At 32.2% G+C, this 22808-nt stretch overlaps 1 protein-coding gene across 2 annotated transcripts in view; it reads left to right on the plus strand.

Annotated features, from left to right (window-relative positions):
- LOC114331966 (putative thiamine transporter SLC35F3) overlaps positions 1-22808 on the plus strand; it is a 222876-nt gene that overhangs the window by 146385 nt on the left and 53683 nt on the right. The window contains exon 11 of one of the 2 annotated variants that reach the window (XM_050653296.1): positions 6314-10139. The exons of the other annotated variant lie outside the window; for it this stretch is intronic. Within the exon in view, the coding sequence (XP_050509253.1) occupies positions 6314-6407 (94 nt within the window). The 3' untranslated portion in view covers positions 6408-10139. Of the gene's footprint in view, positions 1-6313; positions 10140-22808 lie in introns of those variants that run through there. 2 annotated transcript variants of the gene reach the window in all.

The raw sequence follows: 22808 nt of genomic DNA on the forward strand, positions 1-22808 counted from the left end.
GGGAGACTGGAGTCTAGGGTGTAGTGAGATAGACACGAGCACGACGCCTCAAATGGAGAGATCATGTAGAGAGAATGGATCCAGAAATAATCGCGAAATTGGTAAAGACACATAAATCCAATACAAAAAGACCACTACGAAGACAGCGAAGAGATGATATGACAGCAGGACACTAACATCACAAGAACTGGTATGATGGAATAAACAAGACCGAAGAAGGCGAAGAAGAAAGAAAATGGTTCAACAAAGTAAGTTATCAATCGAAGTAGCACAGAAAACGACAACAAAAATATCGTTTCCATACCACGAGATTGACTTATGGAGAATACTTATGGAGAAAATAATGGCGTGCATAAATATATCGGATGAACAACAAGGATTTAGAAGTGGAAGATCATGTAACGATGCAGTTTTTGTGATAAGGCAAATAGCGGAGAAATCATTAGAATGTGACAAACCAGCCTTTTTCTGTTTCATAGACCTAGAGAAAGCGTTTGATGGAATCCAATTAAAAGATGTGATGCACCTTCTATATGAGAAAAATTTACCACTGGATATCATAAAACTGATAGAAAACATATATGTAAGAAATAAAATAGAGATGAAAGTCAATGGAATAATAACAGAACCCATAGAAACAAACACAGGAATTCAGCAAGGAGATTCACTAAGCCCTCTACTGTTTAACATAATATTGGATGCAATAATAAAACAAGTGAAGAAAAAAAGAGGGTACAAAATGGGCAATAGAGAGATAAAAATACTCTGTTACGCTGATGACACCGTGTTAGTAGCAGAGTGCGAAGACGACCTACAAAGATTATTGCACGAGTTCAACATTAACGCAAAAGAAATGAATATGAAAATATCAGTCCAAAAAACAAAAAGCTTAGTAAATGCCAAAGAACCAATAAGATGCAAATTGGAGTTAGACAATCAAATTATACAACAAGTAATGACTTTCAAATATCTGGGAATTAATCTATCAGCCGGCAACAATATCGGGAAGGAGGTAGGAGACCAAATAATTAAAACCAGTAGAACGGCCGGGTGCCTAAACGACACAATTTGGAAAAACAAACACCTAAGATTGGAAACAAAGGCCCGAATATATAAGTCAGTTATTAGGCCAGTTATGACTTACACGGCCGAAACAAGACCAGATACAAGCAAAACACGAAGACATCTGGAAACCAACGAAATGAAGATCTTAAGAAGGATTGCTGGAGGGGGACTGCAGGATGGGGTGGGAAGTGAGGAAGTCAGACGCATGTGTGGAGTAGGCAATATAAATACCTGGGTGGGGAACAGAAAGGAAGAGTGGAATGAGCACATAAGCAGGGTGTCTGAATCAAGGATAGTAAGAATAGCCAGGGACAAGTCACCGTTAGGCAGAAGAAGTATAGGACGCCCAAGGAAAAGATGGAATGACAACTTAGGGGCAGAATGAAAGGCACCGTTGAAGAAAAACAGGCAGTACTGCCTATATAAAAGAAGAAGAAGAAGAAGAGATTGACAACAGGTGGAATACTTTCTTTGGTTACACCTCCTGAGATTTTCAAAATTTATAAATCAAACAGGATGCCGAGAAAATTAAGATGAGAGAATTTTAAATAATTCAGGCAATTCGCAATGCAATTCGGAAAGGCCCAAAGTATGATACGTGGAAAAATCGGAGAGAAGAGGATATGGAACTACTGATGAGGGGGAAAAGACCTCCAAAACCGGTATATACTCTTCCTGCACTCTCCGATTTAACCAGAGCATTATGCAGCTGCTGCATTTTCGTGTTGCAAAGAAATTGAAAATGTTTATACATTTTTAAAATGGTTCAACTTTCCGAAGGCATCCCAAATCAGTCTAACACGACGGAAAAACTCAACGCTTTGATTATTTTTTCCTATGAGAATCTCGTTACCTAGGTATTTATTACCTGGTCTATTCATCTTGTTCCTACGCAGATATTTTCATTGACTACAAGATATGTCACCATCTGTGTTTTAGATATATTGATTTTCGATCTCCCTTCTAAAGAGGAAAGGTAGATCTGATTCCTTAGCCCTCTAACCTATCTGCTATTAGCGCAATATTGCAGCTTTACACCATAGATGGCTAAGCTTTTCTCCGTTTATATTTATAACCTTGTCGGTCAGATTTGTCCTTCAACATATACATTTCAAAAGTGCTGTGAACAGTTTCGGTGATATGGTGTTCCCGGACCTAACTTTTGAGTTTGACGATCATCCACTAGATACTAGCTGTGGTTTTTTTGGTATATGTATCTATTTAAAATATTTTTTATATACCGATAGTCATCAGCATTATGTCAAGGCTTCCAACATTGTTTTGTTGGTTGATAGTGTCGAAGGCCTTTTTTACATAAAATTTTATAAATAGTATACCCTGTATATTTTCTTATATTTAGATTCCTCTCAAACTCACTGTTTTTACAATATGAGGTTTGATACTCATGTACAGGGTATTTAACGAGTTATGATCATTTTTTATTTCGAAATCGCTATGAAATAAATACACTGTATATGAAGAAGAGATAAATAAATAAATATTTATTTTACATTATGAGGTAAACAATATGTTCTAATTCTCGTTGACAATATTCGTTGACAAATTTTCGTATACAGAGGAAACTACAAAAGAGAACGATGTTTGTTTCAATTGTGTATGTATTATTTTGTTTATAAAGAAAATTCAATAATATTTTATGGCAATTATTTGTTTACTGTGTATTTTTAAAGAACAACTATTTGTGTACAAAATATTGAAAATATGTACTAAAATATATACCAAAATAAATAAACTAATTCCTTAAAATCATTATTTATACCTCGTCATCTTGATTGATACATTCTGTTTTTATACGAATATTACAGATTTTACTAAAACAACTGCTTATAGACCAAAAATAGTGTAATACCCGTTTAGCAATCCCATCCCGTAGATCATTGCAAAAGAAACAAAAGAGAATTAGATTATTTTGTATTTTTTTATTTTCATATCCAAGGTATTATTTTTAACAGTAGCATAAAGTACAAACTATTGTAGGTGTGCATTGATTTGTGGATTATTTTTTGGGTTTTTGTCACATCTTTAGGTATCTAAACATTTACATTATCAAATCATACATTTGCACAGGAATCAGATTCGTAAAGTTATCTTCAGGACTTGATTTTAATTTTGTGACTGCCTTTATCACATCAGAGGAACCTTCAGTTGGGTGTTCAATATTCACATATCAAAACAATATTATATTTTTCGCTGAACTCCTATAATTCCCAATTTTAATTTAGAAATCCTTACTTAATCCAACCCTTAGGAATAATTCCTACTCGTACTTTTAATTCCCACGCCCTAAAAATACAGATATTTTTGAACTATGCAAAGGAAAAATCGCTTTCTTGACTGCCGTTGTCTCTAGCTAGAGCTGGAGTATATACGCTATTTCTTTCTTGACTATATCGGCTCCTATAGAGTATAGAACGCTGTCTCTCCTCGTGACTCTAGAGAAGTGCTCTCCATGCAGTAAAGACTGGTTACAAAGAAAAATAACGTGTACACGTGATTAAGCTACTCGAATTATCAAATAAAGACAAATCGTATCAACAAATTACGTATCGTCATATAACAGTAACATCAGTTAGTGTTTTATAAACTGAATTCTAATAGTATCTGTGTCACATTTGATTACCTATCCTAATTGTTTTGAACCAAACATTTGATACAGTTCTAACAACTCTGAAATTATTTTAATGACTTCGCATATGAAAAATGAACATTTAATTGTACACATTTTGGTCCTTCGATCCGGTTAACTTATTATTTCTTTCTCTCTTTCCGTTTCTTTCTTTCTCTCTCTCTCTCTCTCCCATTATCTCGCTAGTTCAACAAAGCACTTGGACGTTCATCTTTATATATTTATATAGTTATTTTTTCTTTGATATATATGTATACTTTTGTACTGTTAACCTTTATAATAGCAACGTATTTGTGCAAACGTGTGTTTATTATCATCTGTTTAAAAATTACAATTGTGACTCTTTCTATTTTTTCTACTGTTCGGAAACCTTACTAGAAAGTCAGGTATATAACTGTAATCCCTAACTGTAGCTAATTCCCAGGTAGTAAGAATTTCAGGCTTCTGTCAGTCAAAATACCCATTATTACCGTCTTAGCTTATTGCAGACTATCTAATCTACCCAAAACGACTATTACGAAAATTGCGAACATTGTTAGTTTTAATGAACAAGACCTTTCTAAATTTATAATCAAAGAATATATTGCTCAACTTAAGGCTGCTTTGAGGTCCTTTTTTCACATAAGTACCAATAAGCTGGATAACCGTTCTATATTATATCTTTTTCCAGATTTCAAATCGCCATCCGGTTCGAAAGACCAAAATATGTACAATTAAGAGTTTGTGTACATACGCGAAAGCACTAAAATAATTTCATAGTTGTTAGGACTGTATCAATAGGTTTGGTTCAAAAAATTAGGATAGGTAATCAAATGTTGTACAGACAATACTTGAATTAAGTTTATAAACCACTCACCAATATTACTGTTGTATACATAGACAGTAACGACTTGTTTACAAGGGTAGAGTTTTGAGGAGAGTAGAGTAGCGAGGAGAGTAGACACTACTCGCTACTCTACCAAAAATGGCGTGATACCGTTCATACGAGGAGAGTACAAGTATAGTACTGATGATAGTATAGTGAACCCGATTTTTTTATTTTTGTATTTTTAAACACTCTTGATTATAAATGCACCTTAAATTCTTAATTTTTTGCTTGAGCGCTTTTACTCCAAAGCCTCCCTTTGCCATTATTTCGACGATTTCATCCTCCGCAGCTTGCCTCATACTTTTATTTCTGTAGTGTATACTATCTAAATTCCATAAACTCTGGTATTCGCCATACAGATCTACAAGTTTTAACGTTTCATCTTTGGTGAACTTCATTTTCACTATTTACACAAAACACAATTCCAGCTGGAATGAAAGCGTCCCTATGCACTCTCCTACCTACTCTACTCTACTACTTCTACCAGAATTGAGCGCGTTCCATGGGTAGAGTGCGCAGGCGATTGGCGGTGGTGGTGGTAGTAGAGTAGAGTTACTTTGCCACATGTTGCTAGCCACTCTACTTTACCACCTACTATACACTCTACTTGCTACTCTACTCTGCTGAGCGTTTTTTCGGGTAGAGTTACTCTACTCTATCAAGTACTTGCATCATTACTCTACCCGTGTAAACAAGTTTTAAGAGGCGGTTATCATACGCCTATTAGTCAAGTCGCACTGGTAGTTCTTCTAAAGTCAAGTCAAGAGCGGTCTATACTTCTAGGTGCCGATAGTAAACAGAAAAAGAGCGTCTATGTATACTCTAGTGACGACACAGTGACAGTCGAGGGAGCGATATTTTCTTTGCACAGTCCAATAATGTCTCTATTTCTAAGGTGTGGGGATTAAAGTTAGGAATTGTAATCAATACTAAGGATTAAAAGTACATAATGATTTTGTAATTGAAATTGGAATTCAGCGAAAAATATATTATAGTTCGCATGTGAAAAATTGAACAATGGTTATTGCTGGCTTTGCTTCGAGACACATTATTTAGCCGATGGTTTGCACCAAGGATGTTGAAAACGGTAGAAAATTGTTCACTAGAAGATTATAGCTAGTTTAGCGGATCTAGCTGCCGTACTTGGTAGCAATTCAACAGGGTTTTTGAGTTTATGCTTTTCTGGTGATGTCTTTTCTTTTGTTGAGACACTCGATGCTTCATTCAATATCGATGGCTTCTTGGGCGGTCCCCAACTTAAAATAGTAAATCTTGTTCCAAGTATAAACTCACGAGATGAGTAAACTAAACTCTCTTTTGCTAGTAATTTTGACATAGTAGTACCATCTATCAAAGAGGCCCATTAATATTCAGCGAAGTGGTTCGAGGTGTGTGAAATTCCACAAACAAGGAATCTACCTGGTTTATGAGGTGTTTCCTTGTTTATGTAATTTCACACCTCGAACAATACCAGCCCACTGAGCTGAATATTCAGGAGTCTCTTAAGAAGCTGGTAGTGCTATACCAGTGGTGTAAGTTACAACAATAACATTGGTAGTTAGCACAACAAATTGCACACAACCATCTTAAAGATGTACATCACTAACATCACCTTTACCTCGAAACCTAAAGAATTTTCCATAAATTGTTGCACTGGCGAATGCGTGAATAATTTTAGTATTTGATTGTATATAACTCTAGTTAAGTAATTGTATTTCTTTTATTTTTTATAGTATGCCGACCCCAAATAGGGGTAAAAAAAGTGAACTAATGTATGTATGCGTAGTAGGCTGCGTTATATTACTAATGCTGTACAAAATACGATAGAGATTTTGGACTGTTATAATATATACATTCATGTGCGGTGTTCAGGTTGTCAATCGTTTTATATTTTACATTAAAGATGATGTATGTATACGATGCTAAAACGTCAGAAAATACATAGAACTGTTCTATGTAACAAAAAAAGTGTCGAGAAAAATAGATATATTCAATAGGCAGAAATATACACAAAAACATGAAGACTTATTATTTTTTTATAACCTCCATTACACGTCTTTGATCCACTATAGGCTACATCATGAGGATGCCACCTTTCTTTTGTGTAGTTGTGCAGGATAGTCGTAGCTCAGTTGCTATGTTACTGACTGAACATACTGGAGAGGCGCGTTCTATTCCTTGTACTGATAAATTTTACAATTTCTAATTCAGCTGAGCCACCACCGTGCTTCGGAAGGCACGTAAAGCAGCCGGTTCCGGCTACGTAAGCTGTCGTTAAGTCAAATACGGGCGCTTGCGCGCCCTAAAAACAGTGACGCTAGACTTTAGCCAGAAGGTTACACGAATTTACTTACTATTCTGTTGTGCACTTCATTCGTAATAAAGTAAATTGCTTGTCCTACTCCCGTAGCAGTTTATTTTATTCGTCTTTTTAGACTGGGAAGAATACTTTTGTGAGACGAAAATAAATAGTTAAAGTTTGTTTAGCAGTAAATGGTTGACTTCAATTAGTGCACTCGTAAATATTATTAAATTTATCTGATTTGACCCATTGTTAAGACCGGTCCGGAACGATAAGCAAACGAGGTAGACAGAGTTGGTTTTTTGACAATTAACACTGACTAGACGGTACTCCTATAATAAAGCAAAGGATCTACAAAATTTACAATAATTACGACGACAAAAACAAAAAAGCCGATGTAAAATATATTGCTTTGCCTTACATACCCGAAATTAATGTTTTCAAATGAGTTTTAAAATAAATTAAATCTATTTTAATTGCTAAAATTATAGAAAAACAAACATTCAAACATATTTAAATTTTACCTGAAACCGGGCCTTTTATACTATTATCGGTTAACCCAGGATGTTTATAGTCGGTACTATTTTAAGTCAACCATTTACTGCTAAACAAACTTTACAAATAATTTTGTTATGCATTTTGTAGCTCTCATTTTCCTTGTCATTCATAGATCGTATCTTTTTCTACTTCTGATGGTGTCTATCCGTTGAGGATATTGGGCACTAACAGGGATATTTTGACTTTGTTGACTGCTGCCCTGAAAGGTCCTTTAGTGGTCAAGTTGAATCATTTTCGTAGGTTATGAAACCAGGATATTCTTCTTCTTCCTGGACCTGTTTTTTCGTACACATTACTTTGAAGTATGGCTCGAAGGGGTTCGTATCGTTGTTCATTGCGCAGTATATACTACGATTCTATTATTGTGCTATTTTATTCCAGGTTGGATATTGGCTTCCCTTTCCTTGTATTTTACTCTATAAACCGTTTGTGAACTTCATATTGCATTGATCGTGAATATTGAGATCAGTCTGTGTACTAAAATCCTTGGTACAACTATGATGATATAGTTTGGTCATTGGTGACGTGTAATGGATTGTTTTCTTCCAAATATCATTATTTTAAACAGTTTGTGATTGTTATCACCAAGATACAGTATAACGGGTATTTTTAAGTAGCTCTTAAATGCGGCTGTCAGACCTACAATATATAAAAATCTCAAAAGAGTTTTCCCTATTATTAAATGGACTAATAGACAAGAGCTAAGGAACTGCTAAAGGAAGTTGGTATAATGATCTATATGATCGACTGAACTATAAAAGAAACGATGTCACGGCTTGATTTCATGGCTTATGCCTCCATGGCGCTTTTAAGACTCTAGAAGAAGAATGCCAATGTAGTAATGAGAAAAAGCAGACATTGTCAAAACTAGAGAGTGAAAAATTAAAGCAACTTGTCTAGTAATAGGTGAAAACGAAAAGTAGACAAAGTACCCCACACAAACCTTATGGAAATTAGGTCCCAGTGGATTTCGTTCATACTTTGGGAAAATACTCTTTGAAGCATCCTGATAAAAAGTTCTTATGGACATAACTCAATCGTATGAAGGATTTTCAAGATATAGAGGCACAAACTCGAAAAATTATAAGATTTACTGGGTATTAGTGATGTTGATTATAGTTACTTTCGAGTAATCATTACAAATTGTTACTTTTGTATAAAGTAATCATTTACAGCATTCGTTACTTTGATTACTTTTGTTACTTTTGTATTTGAGTACCGGTAATCATATCGAGAATCGCATTTCTCAGTATTTCGTATAAGATCCGATTTAACAACGACCTTCACCGATCTATTTAATGGATAGAAATAAAATGATATGTAATCTATTATGTTAAAAATTATTAGGACGGGGTCGAGTTCGCTCCCAATGGTAAGAATTTTACCTGAACTAAAAAAGGTAGAGTCCGAATTGGCTCCCATAGACAAAATTTATTTCACCTAAACATGTCGAAAATATCACCCAGCGTTGTCACTTCTTTCAAATTTTCTCTTTTTGTTAGAAACAGGTACCTTCCTAGAAATATCTATGGGAAAGGAGGAAGACCTAACCCTTCGGTCCTAACTTAACTTTCGGGTATTAGAGTGTAGAGCGCAAACCGGCCGATTTCAGGTAAGAGCGCAAAACGGTCGAGCGCATACCGGCCGACACCGATAATTTGTGTTAAAATTGCCACATATGCCAATGTTGAACTAAAACAAACTCTAAAAGTATTTGTCTAAAAGTATAATTTTCCTATAAAAAGTCTATATCACTATGTAAATTTCATAAGCAGTATAAATATTACACGATTTGGTAACAATGTCTAATGTTTCCGCGATTATATGAGAGCCTACCCGCATTCATGCGGGAGCCAATTCGTACCCTTCTAAAATATACCTCGACTTCACCCAATTATTAAAAACAAGGGGTGCCCGACATAATTTTGTCCAGACTAATTAATAATTAAAAATGATTTTTTTTATAAATTCTACTAATTCTTTGGCCCGGGCAGATATTATTTTAGATTTTTGGATAATAACAATAAAATACACATAGACCAAGGCATTTAGGAAAAAATAAATTATTTTTAGGGAAATAGTGAAACAGGCAAAAGTTCAATAAAAAAATGGGTGGAAATACATAATTGCAGTATAAAATGCATCCAATAGTACATACACATTCATCCATGATTAAATTGAAGAGCATAGGACTCAATGAGTCTCCCTGTCTTATTCCGCTGCCTATATCTATAAATTCTGTAAGTTGTCCATCTATTCTGATTTCCGTTTTGTTATTATGGTAGATACTTGTAGAGTACCGGCCCGATTCCAATAGGTACTCACTCTGATACGATTGGTACGAAGTAACGAAATAATCAGAGTAATCAAAGTAATCAAAGTAACGATTGGCCTCTCTGTATAGTAATCGTTACTTTCGGTATTCGTAAGTAACGAGTACTTTGTAACGAATAGTTACTTTTTCAACATCACTACTGGGTATTCCAATTTCCTGAGTTACTGGTTATCTGGCAACATGTAGAAGTTTGGATCAAGGAAAAGTACTAGTAGTCTAGGATTTTTTCCTGGCTATCCAATGGCGACCTTTGCTTTGACCTTGACCTTCAACGGACGTCATCTTCTAGAGTTTCGAGGGTTTTTGGCATTAAATTGATATAAACAGATTACTCATGGGTTTTTGGAATCTCTAAACGCGAATATGCCATCAGAATTGACCTCCGTAGGACATGGTGGCCAGGGCTACTGCAAGGGACGTCATCTTCTAGAGTTTCGATGGTTTTCGGCATTTAATTGATGAAATTGAATAACTGGAGGGTTTTTTGAGGTCACTAAACACGAATATTTCACCAGAACCGACTCCCAGAGCACCTGGTTTCCAAGGTCAATAAAAGGGGCTCCTGGAGTTTCGAGGGTCTTTGGTACTACATTAATGCAAACGAATTAGTTATAGGTTTTTGGGGTGGCTAAACACGAATACGTGATCAGCACAAACACAGGAGCACCTGGTGCCTAAGACAGGTTATCTTCTGGAGTTTCGGAAGAATCAAATGGATTACTCTTAGGTTTTTAACTCCAGAAGATAACCTGTCTTAGGCACCAGGTGCTTCTGTGTCTGTGTTGATCACCTATTCGTGCTCAGCAACCTCAAAAACCTATAACTAAACCGTTTGCATTAATGTAGTACCAAAGACCCTCTAAACTCCAGGAGCGCCTTTCATTGATCTTGGAAACCAGATGTCCGGGAGTCGGTTCTGGTGGCATATTCGTGTTTAGCGACCTCAAAAAACCTTCCAGTAATTGATTTGCATCAATTAAATGCCGAAAACCGTCGAAAGTCTAGATGACGTCCCTTGCAGTGACCCTGGCCACCACGTCCTGCGGAGGTCAATTCTAATGGCATATTCGTGTTTAGCGATCCCAAAAACCCATGAGTAATCTGTTTATATCAATTTAATACCGAAAACCCTCGAAACTCTAGAAGATGACGTCCGCTGAAGGTCAATGTCAAAGTAAAGGTCGTCATTGGATAGCCAGGAAAAAATCCTAGACTACTAGTACTTTTCCTTGGCCCAAACTTCTACATGTTGCCAGATAACCAGTAACTCAGGGAATTGGAATACCCAGTAAATCTTATAATTTTCCGAGTTTGTGCCTCTATATCTTGAAAATCCTTCATACGATTGAGTTTTGCCCATACTTTTTATCAGGATGCTTCAAAGGGTATTGACGAAAGTATGAACGAAATCCACTGGGACCTAATTTCCATAAGGTTTGTGCAGGGTACTTTGCGAGGTCTGATAGCAATTTTATATACTAACGGATTAATCTTTGTGAGATTTTATAAAAATCATGTGAATTTAGTCAATTTATAGTCAATTTACGTAGATATATAAAGACCTAGTAAGTATCATCTTTGATTTCATTACGCTCAAATTATATTTAAAAAATTAGACCCAATGTTATAATAGTGTAAAAGATCGTACATTACAGAAAGCTTTTATATAGTGCGGTGGAATAAGTGTTGCCCCCCCTGTTAACTTGTTTATTTTAAGAACATAAGAAAAACGCTCGGACAGGTCGATTTTTAAACTAACCATAGTATATTATAGCATCAACGTTTCGAACTTTACGCGATCCCTCTTCAGGTGACAGCCATAACTTTGATTTTTTTAAATAGGAAAGTACATCATGTGACACCTCATTTAAAAGCTCTTAAAATACTGATTTCAAAAATGTATAATACTTTAATCCTGTTTGAGAGCGTAGGGGCAAAATTTCGGTCGAATTCTTTCTAAATGCAATTATTTTTTTCGAATTCTGAAAAAACTAATAAATATTTTTGAAAAATTTAAACGCAGAATGAAATATTACAGTATTCTCGATGGTCCAAAGTCCCTGAGAACTCCTATAATGTTTATTTTAATAAGTCACAATGGCGAAAAAAAGAGAAAATTTAGTGTGATTTTTAATTTCAAATATATCATTCAAAAGAAACTTTCTGTTTATTCTGAGGGACTGTCAGCCCTCGGTAATAATCTAATCTTTCATTCTGCGTTCAAATTTTTCAAAAATACTTATTAGTTTTCTCAGAATTCGAAAAAAATAAACGCGTTTAAAAAGAGTTCGACCGAAATTTTGCGCCTACGATCTCAAAAAGGATTAAAGTATTATACATTTTTGAAATCAGTATTTTAAGAGCTTTTAAATGAGGTGTCACATGATGTACTTTCCCATTTAAAAAAAATCAAAGTTATGGCTGTCACCTGAAGAGGGATCGCGTAAAGTTCGAAACGTTGATGCTATAATATACTATGGTTAGTTTAAAAATCGACCTGTCCGAGCGTTTTTCTTATATTCTTAAAATAAACAAGTTAACAGGGGGGCAACACTTATTCCACCGCACTGTATGTTTTAGGACAAATGTGTCTTAAGAAACTAACAATTTGTTTTAAGTGGTTAGAAATATGTGTTTAGAGACTACTTAGAGTTTATTTTAAGAGACTAAGATTAAATCCTGGGGAATAATATGATTCTATAAGATCAAGAGCGTATTTTAAAAGATAAAATATTTAAAAAAATACTTTTATGAACTAAGCTTTGACCTAAGAAAAAAAAACTTTTCTTAAAAGGGACTATTGAGATAAATTATATTTTAAGAGACTAAGGTAATCTTTAAGAGACTAATATTATTCTAAGAGACATGTCTCGAGAAAACATGTCTTAATTTCAGTCAGATACTAAAAGTTGCTCAGATCTTTCTTGAGAGAATACAACTGAGATAGACTTATGAGGCAAAACCACATTTTAAGAGACTAATGTATTTTAAGAGACTAACTTGGATCTTAAGAGTATACATAATATAGCCGTAAAAGACTAAAAACACAGTTTTAAAGAGTTCTATATGTTTATGGAGACTTGAACATGTGGTAAGAGAATATATCTATGAATTAAGAAAATAAAACATATTTCATGAGACTATAAATATGTTTTAAGAGACAATTTCTACTTAAGACAGTGTAATATTATCTTGAATAAGTATAAAAGTCATCAAGACTATAACAGGTCTTTCTGGATTATAAATGTGTTTTAAAAAACAAATGGACAAGAGCGGATAATATTGTCTATAAAGATTAAAAATACAGGGTGAGTCATGAGGAACTGTACATACTCCTACCTCATATAGAGGCTCCTATGGGGAATAACAAATGACCATTAAAAAGTGTCTGCTCCCATTGTTTAATAATATACAGGGCGAGTTTCGCATTTTAACAGAAATTTATATTCGTCATAATTTTTGAACAATAAAATCGATGTGTCTCTTATTGTGGTCAATTGTTACGCTATTACCACCTAACCAACTGATTTATTCAAACTTGAAAAAAATCAGGTCCGGCTTCAAAAAAATTAGTTCGTTTTGGTCTTAGAAAAAATTTCACCCTGTATACGCTTTTTGAAAACTATGATATGAATTTTACAAATTAGACAAATAAGCAAATAGAATTACATATTTATTTTTTTCCCCACATGATTACTTAATTTTTAATAAAAAAATCAATTTTGACTATGCATTAAAAGTTTGGTAAAGTGAATCATAGATTTAAAAAAGATAACTTTTATTACAAAAATTAATTTTTTTTTTTACAAATATTTAATTTATCTTACCACCCAATGAACTGATTTATACAAACTAGAAAAAAATCAGGCCCGGATTTAAAAAATTAGTTCGTTTGGGTCTTAAAAAAAATTTCACCCTGTATACGCTTTTTGAAAACTCTAATATGAATTTTACAAATTTGACAAATAGGCAATTAAAATGGCATGTTTATTTTTTTCCCACACGATTACTTAATTTTTTATAAAAAAAATCAAATTTGACCATGAATAATTAAAAGTTTGGTAAAGTAAACCATATTTACTAGAAACCAGATTTAAAAATATTAACTTTTATTACAAAAATTAATTTTTTTTGAACAAATAATTAATTTATGTTACCACCCAATCAACTGATTTATTCAAACTAGAGAAAAATCAGGCCCGGCTTTAAAAAATTTGTTCGTTTTGGTCTTAGAAAAAATTTCACCCTGTATACGCTTTTTAAAAACTCTAGTATGAATTTTACAAATTAGACAAATAGGCAATTAAAATGGCGCATTAATTTTTTCCCCTCACTATTACTTAATTTTTTATTAAAAAATCAAATTTGTCAAAATCGGAATTTTACCATAAAAATAAAAAAAATTAAACAACGTTTTTCTTAAAATTAAAAGCTTCACCATTTTTTTTCTATACCACGTCTAGATCTAAAACCCATAATACTTCTTTTTGGACTCTATAGTTTAACATGGACGTGATCAAATAGATAAATTTTAAATTTTTTCACTTAATTTTTGCGATTTAACTTTGCAATTCACGAATCTGCACCTTTTATTTTTAAAAATTCATAACTTAAAAATATTAAAATTGAACAGAGTTGTAGCAAGTTAAACCGTGATTTCATTTTTTTTTTCATTTTTAGGTTAAAATTCCGATTTTGACAAATTTGATTTTTTAATAAAAAATTAAGTAATCGTGTGGGGAAAAAATAAATATTCCATTGTAATTGCCTATTTGTCTAATTTGTAAAATTCATATTAGACATTTCAGAAAGCGTATACAGGGTGAAATTTTTTCTAAGACCAAAACGAACTCATTTTTTAAATCCGGGCCTGATTTTTTTCTAGTTTGAATAAATCAGTTGATTGGATGGTAACATAAATTAAATAGTTGTTAAAAAAAAATAATTTTTGTAATAAAAGTTAATTTTTTTAAATCTGGTTTCTAGTAAATATGGTTCACTTTACCCAACTTTTAATTATTCATAGTCAAATTTGATTTTTTTATAAAAAATTCAGTAATCGTGTGGGGAAAAATAAATATGCAATTTTAATTGCCTGTTTGTCTAATTTGTAAAATTCATATTAGAGTTTTCAAAAAGCGTACTTAGGGTGAAATTTTTTCTAAGACTAAAACGAACTAATTTTTTAAATCCGGGCCTGATTTTTTTCTAGTTTGTATAATTCAGTTGATTGAGTGGTATCATAAAATAAATATTTGTTCAAAAAAAATTAATTTTTGTAATAAAAGTTATTTTTTTTTAAATCTATGGTCCACTTTACCAAACTTTTAATTCATAGTCAAATTTAATTTTTTTATAAAAAATTAAGTAATCGTGTGGGGAAAAAAATAAATATGTCATTTTAATTTCTTATTTGTCTAATTTGTAAAATTCATATTATAGTTTTCAAAAAGCGTATACAGGGTGAAATTTTTTCTAAGACCCAAACGAACTAATTTTTTTGAAGCCGGACCTAATTTTTTTCAAGTTTGAATAAATCAGTTAATTAGGTGGTAATAGTGTAACGATTGACCAAAATAAGAGACACATCGATCTGACCGTTCAAATATTATGACGAATACAAATTTCTGTCAAAATGGGAGACTCGCCCTGTATATTATTAAACAATGGGAGCAGACACTTTTTAATGGTCATTTGTTATTCCCCATAGAAGCCTCTATACGAGGTAGGAGTATGTACAGTTCATCATGACTCACCCTGTATGTACTTACTAAGAAACTTACAAATGTCTTAAGAGGCTCAAATAAATAAAAAAAAACTATATCTACGACTAAATATCAAAAACATGTCTAGAAAATATGTAGGTAGTTATGTTTAAAAATCCTAAAGGACATTTTGGAAGAAAATATTGTAGTTAGAAACTATAAGTTTTATGATACTAAGGTCTTGAAAGACTAATATTGACTTAAGAGGCTAGGAACACAGTTTAGAAGAATAGAATGTTCCTGAAGAGACTTAAATATATATTAACAGAAAACAATTATAACATGGGAGACAAAACATAAAAGACTCTAATTTGTCTCTTAAACTATAACTTATAAACATTAAATATAATGTCAGACACAACTATTTATTAATTGAAACTCTTCCCAGACAATGGAAGACAATGGTAAACTCTTCCGATGTAATTTCTACTAGTTTTTATTTCGCAATGGGTCAATTTAATTTAATAAAACTCAAATTTTGTATTATAAAACGCACAATAAATACCCTTTAGCTTCCATGTGATAAAATATACGTAATATTTGTATTTTCCATGTAAATCCAACACAAATTAATGTTAAATAATTTGGGGGTTTATTGGAAAATATTTTAAAAAAAAATACCTATAAGTATAGTAGGATAGTTTTAAGATAACGCGTTTAGATTTAATGTCAATTTATTAATTTTTAACTGCGTAACATGAAATAATAATTATATATTATATAATAAATAAATTGAAAAATAATTGCTAAAACATTTTCAAGAATTTTTTTAAATTTATAATAAAATTTTTTGGTTTTTTATTGCGCCATTTTTGGCTGAAAATAATGTGTTTTTAGTTTTTTTAATATAATAAATTTCCGAATGATAATAACTGCCAAAATAATTGATATAATTGTAAAAAATGTAGACACTTAGAGAATTTTAGGCCTGTTTTAAATTAAAATAAAAATGTTAATGCTTGTATATTGCACAAAATTTGCGAGCATTATTTAGTCTTCTTTTGTAATCTATTAAATAAAATAGGTAAAAATTCATTGCTTCTCAACTTTGACAACCGAGTTCTTCAAAAATTCATTATAAGACTTCCTCATTTCTTGGTGCCCTTGTAATACCTAGCCAATCCGCTTCAGTTTTCTTCCCGACAGACTTTTTCTATCCTAATTAAATTGACAACCAAACTATTTCCTCGTCGTCATACCTTCCCCTGTCTTCCACAAAGTTTCCATGTAAATTTGAAAATTATAGAATCTCAACAAATGTACCTTCGAAAAAATGATGGGAAGAACCGTTAATGCTGTTTATCACCAGGTTCAAAATTCCTAATCTGTGCGCAAACATGTATTGTCTTATCTACCTACTGAAAAAGTATACAAAAAATATGATTATTAAAGATTTTTCTATAAATAAACCTTTTCATAAAAACTATTAAATCTCACAAATAAAGTTTTTTTAGCTCACACACTACAACATTGTCTTCTTTTCCTCCGAATCACTAGTCTGAATCTGAATCATTCTAAACTATCTATCTATATCTACGTATAAGTAAACATTTGGGTTTTTGCTGCAAATGTTTATATCTAATGCATTCCAACATTCACAGCTCACAAAAATGAAAAATCATATTCTCTGTAATTAATTATTATTAATATTAATATTTTTTACTCGTTTTAGTGCAATTTTGTACGATATACAAGGATCAAATCATCCGATTTTTTTAAACATTTCAGTAAACAATCCTTGAACACCGCGCAGTAGATTTTAGTGTTTGAAAATTTGAAATAATTAGAAAAAGATATATTTTTGAGTTTGTATTACGACAATAAATAAAGGTCCATTTTAGATATCCATAGGATAGTTTCATTTCCTTTTTGCAGAAAGATATCACTACACCCACACACCACACGAAACACCATAATACACCTCATGTTTGTTGCTTGTAGTAAGTTTATCTTTGTGTTTTATGTATAATAACAGCGAAACAAGTGTCGTTATACGTCACACTTTCAATGACGTCACAAGTAATACTCCAACATTATCATAACCTAGCTTTTGTTCTTCAAAACATTTTAAATTTCTATGAATCAAATTGGAAATATGAGATATGACATCTGACATATGCTATATGACATATGACGTATGGCGAAATTTGTTTTGCCTTTTCTCTATATGTGCATTTTACGATTTTTTGCATCTCATTTTTCAATCTCACACTATTCACATACGCATCACAATATCTATTGAATGAATGAGTTAAAAAAAAACATTTGTCACGAGCTTTTTGAAGCACAAACGGTCTGAATTGGTTCACTATAGGTCACTGTCATTTTATCGATCACCAAATAAACATGTGTACTTCCACAGTATCGCCCATGTTTAATACAGAGTGGAACAAATAAGTTTAATATTGCGTCGTTTATCAGGAAACTCTACACAAGGGCCCTAAAACCTGGAAGATAACGTCACTCACTGTGTTTATGTAGAGTGCATTACGACATATAACTGTTTCGACCAAAATATGTCCATTTAACTAAATATGCCTTAATGAAATGACGCTGGAGAAAAAGTTAAATACACACACCGGCAAAATTAGCCGAACACCTTAAAAATGGGACATGTTTGATGTCTTGAATTTCCTAAACCACTGGTCCGATTTGAGTGATTCTTTTAGTATGTTATAGCCTTATTATTTAAGAATATTGTTGTAATAATATTGTTGCTAAACAGATAAATATCATTTTATACTGGGTGTACCAATCATACTGTGTTTTTTTCTTAAAGTTTGGAACACCCTGTGGAATATTCTAGCATATGTAAAATATTAAGATTAATACTCGATTGTAGACTTAGGCTTTCTTAACATTTTCCTTTTCGATTCATTTACTTATGTGAGATAATAAAAAAGTTATGGGCGTTAACAACTATCCATGTTTTTCATCGATAAATCCTCATAGTAGGGAAGGAAAGTATACTAAATTTGCAGCTACTCGAGCGTTATGGGGACCTATTGGATTGTGAAGAGTATGTGCTAAAATCAGAAAAAGGTTAAGTTAAGTTTTCCATAGAGTGGGGGACTTTTAATTTTTTAATTTAATTTTCCATTTGAAACAATCATTTTTCTCCGATTATAGCGCTATCTATCCATAATTCGAAAAATGTGTCGAATAAAAGTTGCTTATTTTTACGTAAAGGATCCAAATCTGCAATAAAAATTGGGGATCCTATTTAAGATTATAAATTAAATCCTTCACCACACCTCCGTGGGGGCTCGTGACACCCCACGGCGAGGGGTGGGGGTAAATTAAAAATTTTAAATACGCACCCTGCGATATTTCGCGAAATGAACATCAGATCGTAAAACTGCAAAATACACCTATTCAATATTTTCAAAAATCTACCGAATGGCACCAAACACGACCCCCCACGGAGGTGGGGTGGGGGTTACTTTAAAATCTTAAATATGAGCCCCAATTTTTATTGCAGATTTGGATCCTTGACGTAAAAATTAGCAACTTTTATTCGCAACATTTTTTCCAATTATTGATAGATGGCGGTATAATCGGAAAAAACGGTTGGTGGAAATGGAAAATTAAAGTAAAAAAATGGAGAGTCCCACACTTTATGGAAAACTTAACTTAACTTATTTTGGTTTTAGCACCCACTCTTCACAATCCAATAAATCCCCATAACGCTCGAGTAACTGCAAATTTAGCATACTGTCCTCCCCTACTATGAGGATTTATTGATAAAAAGCATGGTTAGTTGTTAAAGCACATAACTTTTTTATTTGCCAACATAAGCAAATGAATCAAAAAAGCAAATGTTAAGAAAGCCTAAATGTACAATCGAGTTTTAATTATATGTAATATTTTATATATGCTAGAATATTCCACAGGGTGTTCCGAACTTTAAGAAAAAAAAACACAGTATGATTGTAACACCCGGTATAAAATGACATTTACCTGTCTAGCAACAATATTATTACACCTTATATTCTTAACTTAACTTACACCTAGATATTCTTAACTAATAAGGCTATAACATACTAAAAGAATTACTCAAATCGGCAACAGGTTTAGGAAATTCGAGACATCAAACATGTCCCATTTTTAAGGTGTTCGGCCAATTTTGCCGGTGTGTGTATTTTTTTCGTTTTTGTTTGTTAATAATTGCACTGTATTAATTCTATAGAAAATTTTTTGATGCCAAAAACATTGATTTTGAAAGAGGGAAAACTCCTGGTGCCTTTTTTTGAAAAGACTAACATGTTTTTCTACATACTTCTGACAAGTGAAACAATGGGAAAGAACAGCATTTTTTTAAATAACTTTACACACTTAAAAAATACTATCCTTTCCCATTATTTCACAATTTTTTTTTGTTCTTTAGTACCTAAAACTGAAATAACGTCGGAAAATAGTGCCGCTACCCGGAACGAGGGTAATCAGGTCTTTTTTGCGAAATTTCAAAAACTGAATACGCGAAATAATAGTGATTTTGGAGTGGAAAAATTGTGAGATTCAAAATCACTGTAAAATCTGTTCAAAAGCACTGACAAACCTTTTAAAAACAAAAAAGAAAGCCTTTTTTATACTTTCAAAATAATGCTTTTGTTTTTTTTTATTTTAATTCTCAAACTACATATATTGAATATACAAATTTGATGAAAAAAGAAGTTGATGGTCCCAGTTCTGATCACTTTTTAACACTACAATAACAGAACGGACTGGACTAGCTTTAGACAGGACTTGGGGTCAGAATTGACCTAAATGTACCAATTAAAACTAATTATCAACTTAATGAAGAAGAGGAAGAGAGAGACTAACAATAAATATATAACAAGTAGCATGGATTACCAAAGGAACAAGCATTACCAATAAAATATAAGAAAAATTCTCACGTGACACCTCGAACGTTGCAATCGGACCAATAGAGAGAAAGATACGCGTACAGTACCCTTATTGCTAATTTTTTTATATCGTTTTATTCTGTTCGTTAAATCCTATCACGTGACACATCCCAAATCCACATACGTCAATCTCTGTTTAGATATTAGCACCCGAATGCAGTTTTGTTACAGCTGTAACGTTTGATTTTTCTATGTCATTGTACAGCTGGTTCCTAAAAAAACTGATACGACAGGAAGATTTGACCATTTTGAGCAGTGTATTTGATCGGTCTGACATTATATTAGGTTTGTTCTAGCATCAGTTTCAAACGGTTTCAAACCATCAGCGAATAGTCGACCAGAGCGAGTAGAGGGGATAGCACTGGTGACTGTATTATGTTCTCTCACTGACCAACTGTTTGCTGACGGTTTCTGGCTAGTTTGACTGTTTGCTAGAACAAACCTATAATTATACAGTGAGCCCGTAAAGGTTGGAATAAATTCATTTTTTCGAGAATGGATGATTTTGAAAAAAAATCCCGAAACAGGTCAATTTTTATTTTTAAATTATGACTTTTTGGCATATATATCATACTAGTGACGTCACCCATCTGGGCGTGATGACGTCATATATGATTTTTTTTAAATGAGAATAGGGGTCGTGTGATAGCTCGTTTGAAAGGATATTAAATTCTCTATTCAGTAGTATAAACATAAACATATTTTTTTATACAAGGCGTCAAAAAAATTTTTGAAGTTATACTTCTTTACCGGCGATAGAGGGTGATTTTTTTATATGTTAAAACCTATCAGCCCGGCGCATGCGCATTATAACTTTGTTCTGATTGGATGTTCAAATGACATGTCAAAAATTATCCGATATGGCAGCTGTGGTTTGGAGGTAAAGGTAAAGGTAAACAAATGTATAATATATTAGTTTTATTGTTGTGAGGACAGAAACAAAAAAGTTTATAATATTGTAGTGACTTTTAAATAGTTTTTAAAAGCAACAGGTACGTAATGGGTATAAACCTACCTATTTGATCTGCCAAAATACATAGTATGTAATACTTTTATTTATATAATTTGATTACCATCAAAATTTCTATCAATATTCACCTAATATATTGTTTTTTTACTCTATGTTTTGTTGTATTTTTTCAATTCTAAATCATTTCAATTCAAAATTAAAATAATTTGATCAATTTTCAAAATATCAAAATATCACAAGTTTAATCCGTTTAGTTAGTCGATCTTCGTAAATAATGACACATAGTGTCCGTGGCTAAGCGGAGAAGGCGAATGAATTCCAATACCAACCGCTCTTATCAGCGCTGGTTCGAGTCCCAATAGAAACTTTCTTTTTTGTTTTTTTTTTTTAATACATTTTATGATTGTAAATATATTTATTATATAATTGTATTTTCAGAAAATACGTATTTAGTTAAAAAAAATTTCGACAATTAATGTTCAGACATCATTTGTGGCTTGTTTAATGTGTTTGTGTGTGTTTTATTCTTTTATTATTTTAATTTTTGGCACTGTTCTAATAAAAATGTTTGAGAAGTAGTAAGTATAAATTAGTTTAATATTTAAACAAAATATAAATAAAAAGTATATTAATTTCGTTTAAATCATATAATAGAAGTATAACTTCTTACGTGCGTACAAAGTACACACACATTCTTTTTTTGAATTAAATTTATTGACATAAAAAAAGAGTGTATGTAATTTTTTAATTCAAAATACATTTTACTGCTCTCAAAAAACAGAAAAAAATATTTATTTGAAAAATAATCATCGCTTTTCGCTTAAATTTAATGTTCAAACTGTCAAGAGGCAGGTGGGTGGCTGCATTAATATGTAATTTAAGCAAAAACAATATTTATTTGTTAAATAAACATTTTTTCTGTTTTCTGAGAGCAGTAAAATGTATTTTGAATTAAATAAATTACATACATTCTTCTTTTTATGTCAATAAATTTAATTCACAAAAATTTTTTTAGGACACCCTGTATAAATAATTATGATAATGTTTATACTACTGAATAGAGAATTGAATTACCTTTCAAATGAGCTATCACACGACCCCTATTCTCATTTAAAAAAATCATCGATGACGTCATCACGCCCAGATGGGTGACTTCACTAGTATGACATATATGCCAAAAAGTCGTAATTTAAAAATAAATATTGACTTGTTTCGGCATTTTTTTTTTCAAAATCGTCCATTCTCGAGAAAATGAATTTATTCCAACCTTTACGTGCTCACTGTATATTTATTATGACAGACAAATAATAAAATAAACAAACAAACAACTGATTACATAATAATATTATGTTAATTTACAAATTGTAATAATTATTAAGGTCTAAATTTTG

Source organism: Diabrotica virgifera, chromosome 6, assembly GCF_917563875.1.
Source record: "Diabrotica virgifera virgifera chromosome 6, PGI_DIABVI_V3a".
Lineage (NCBI taxonomy): Eukaryota > Metazoa > Arthropoda > Insecta > Coleoptera > Chrysomelidae > Diabrotica > Diabrotica virgifera.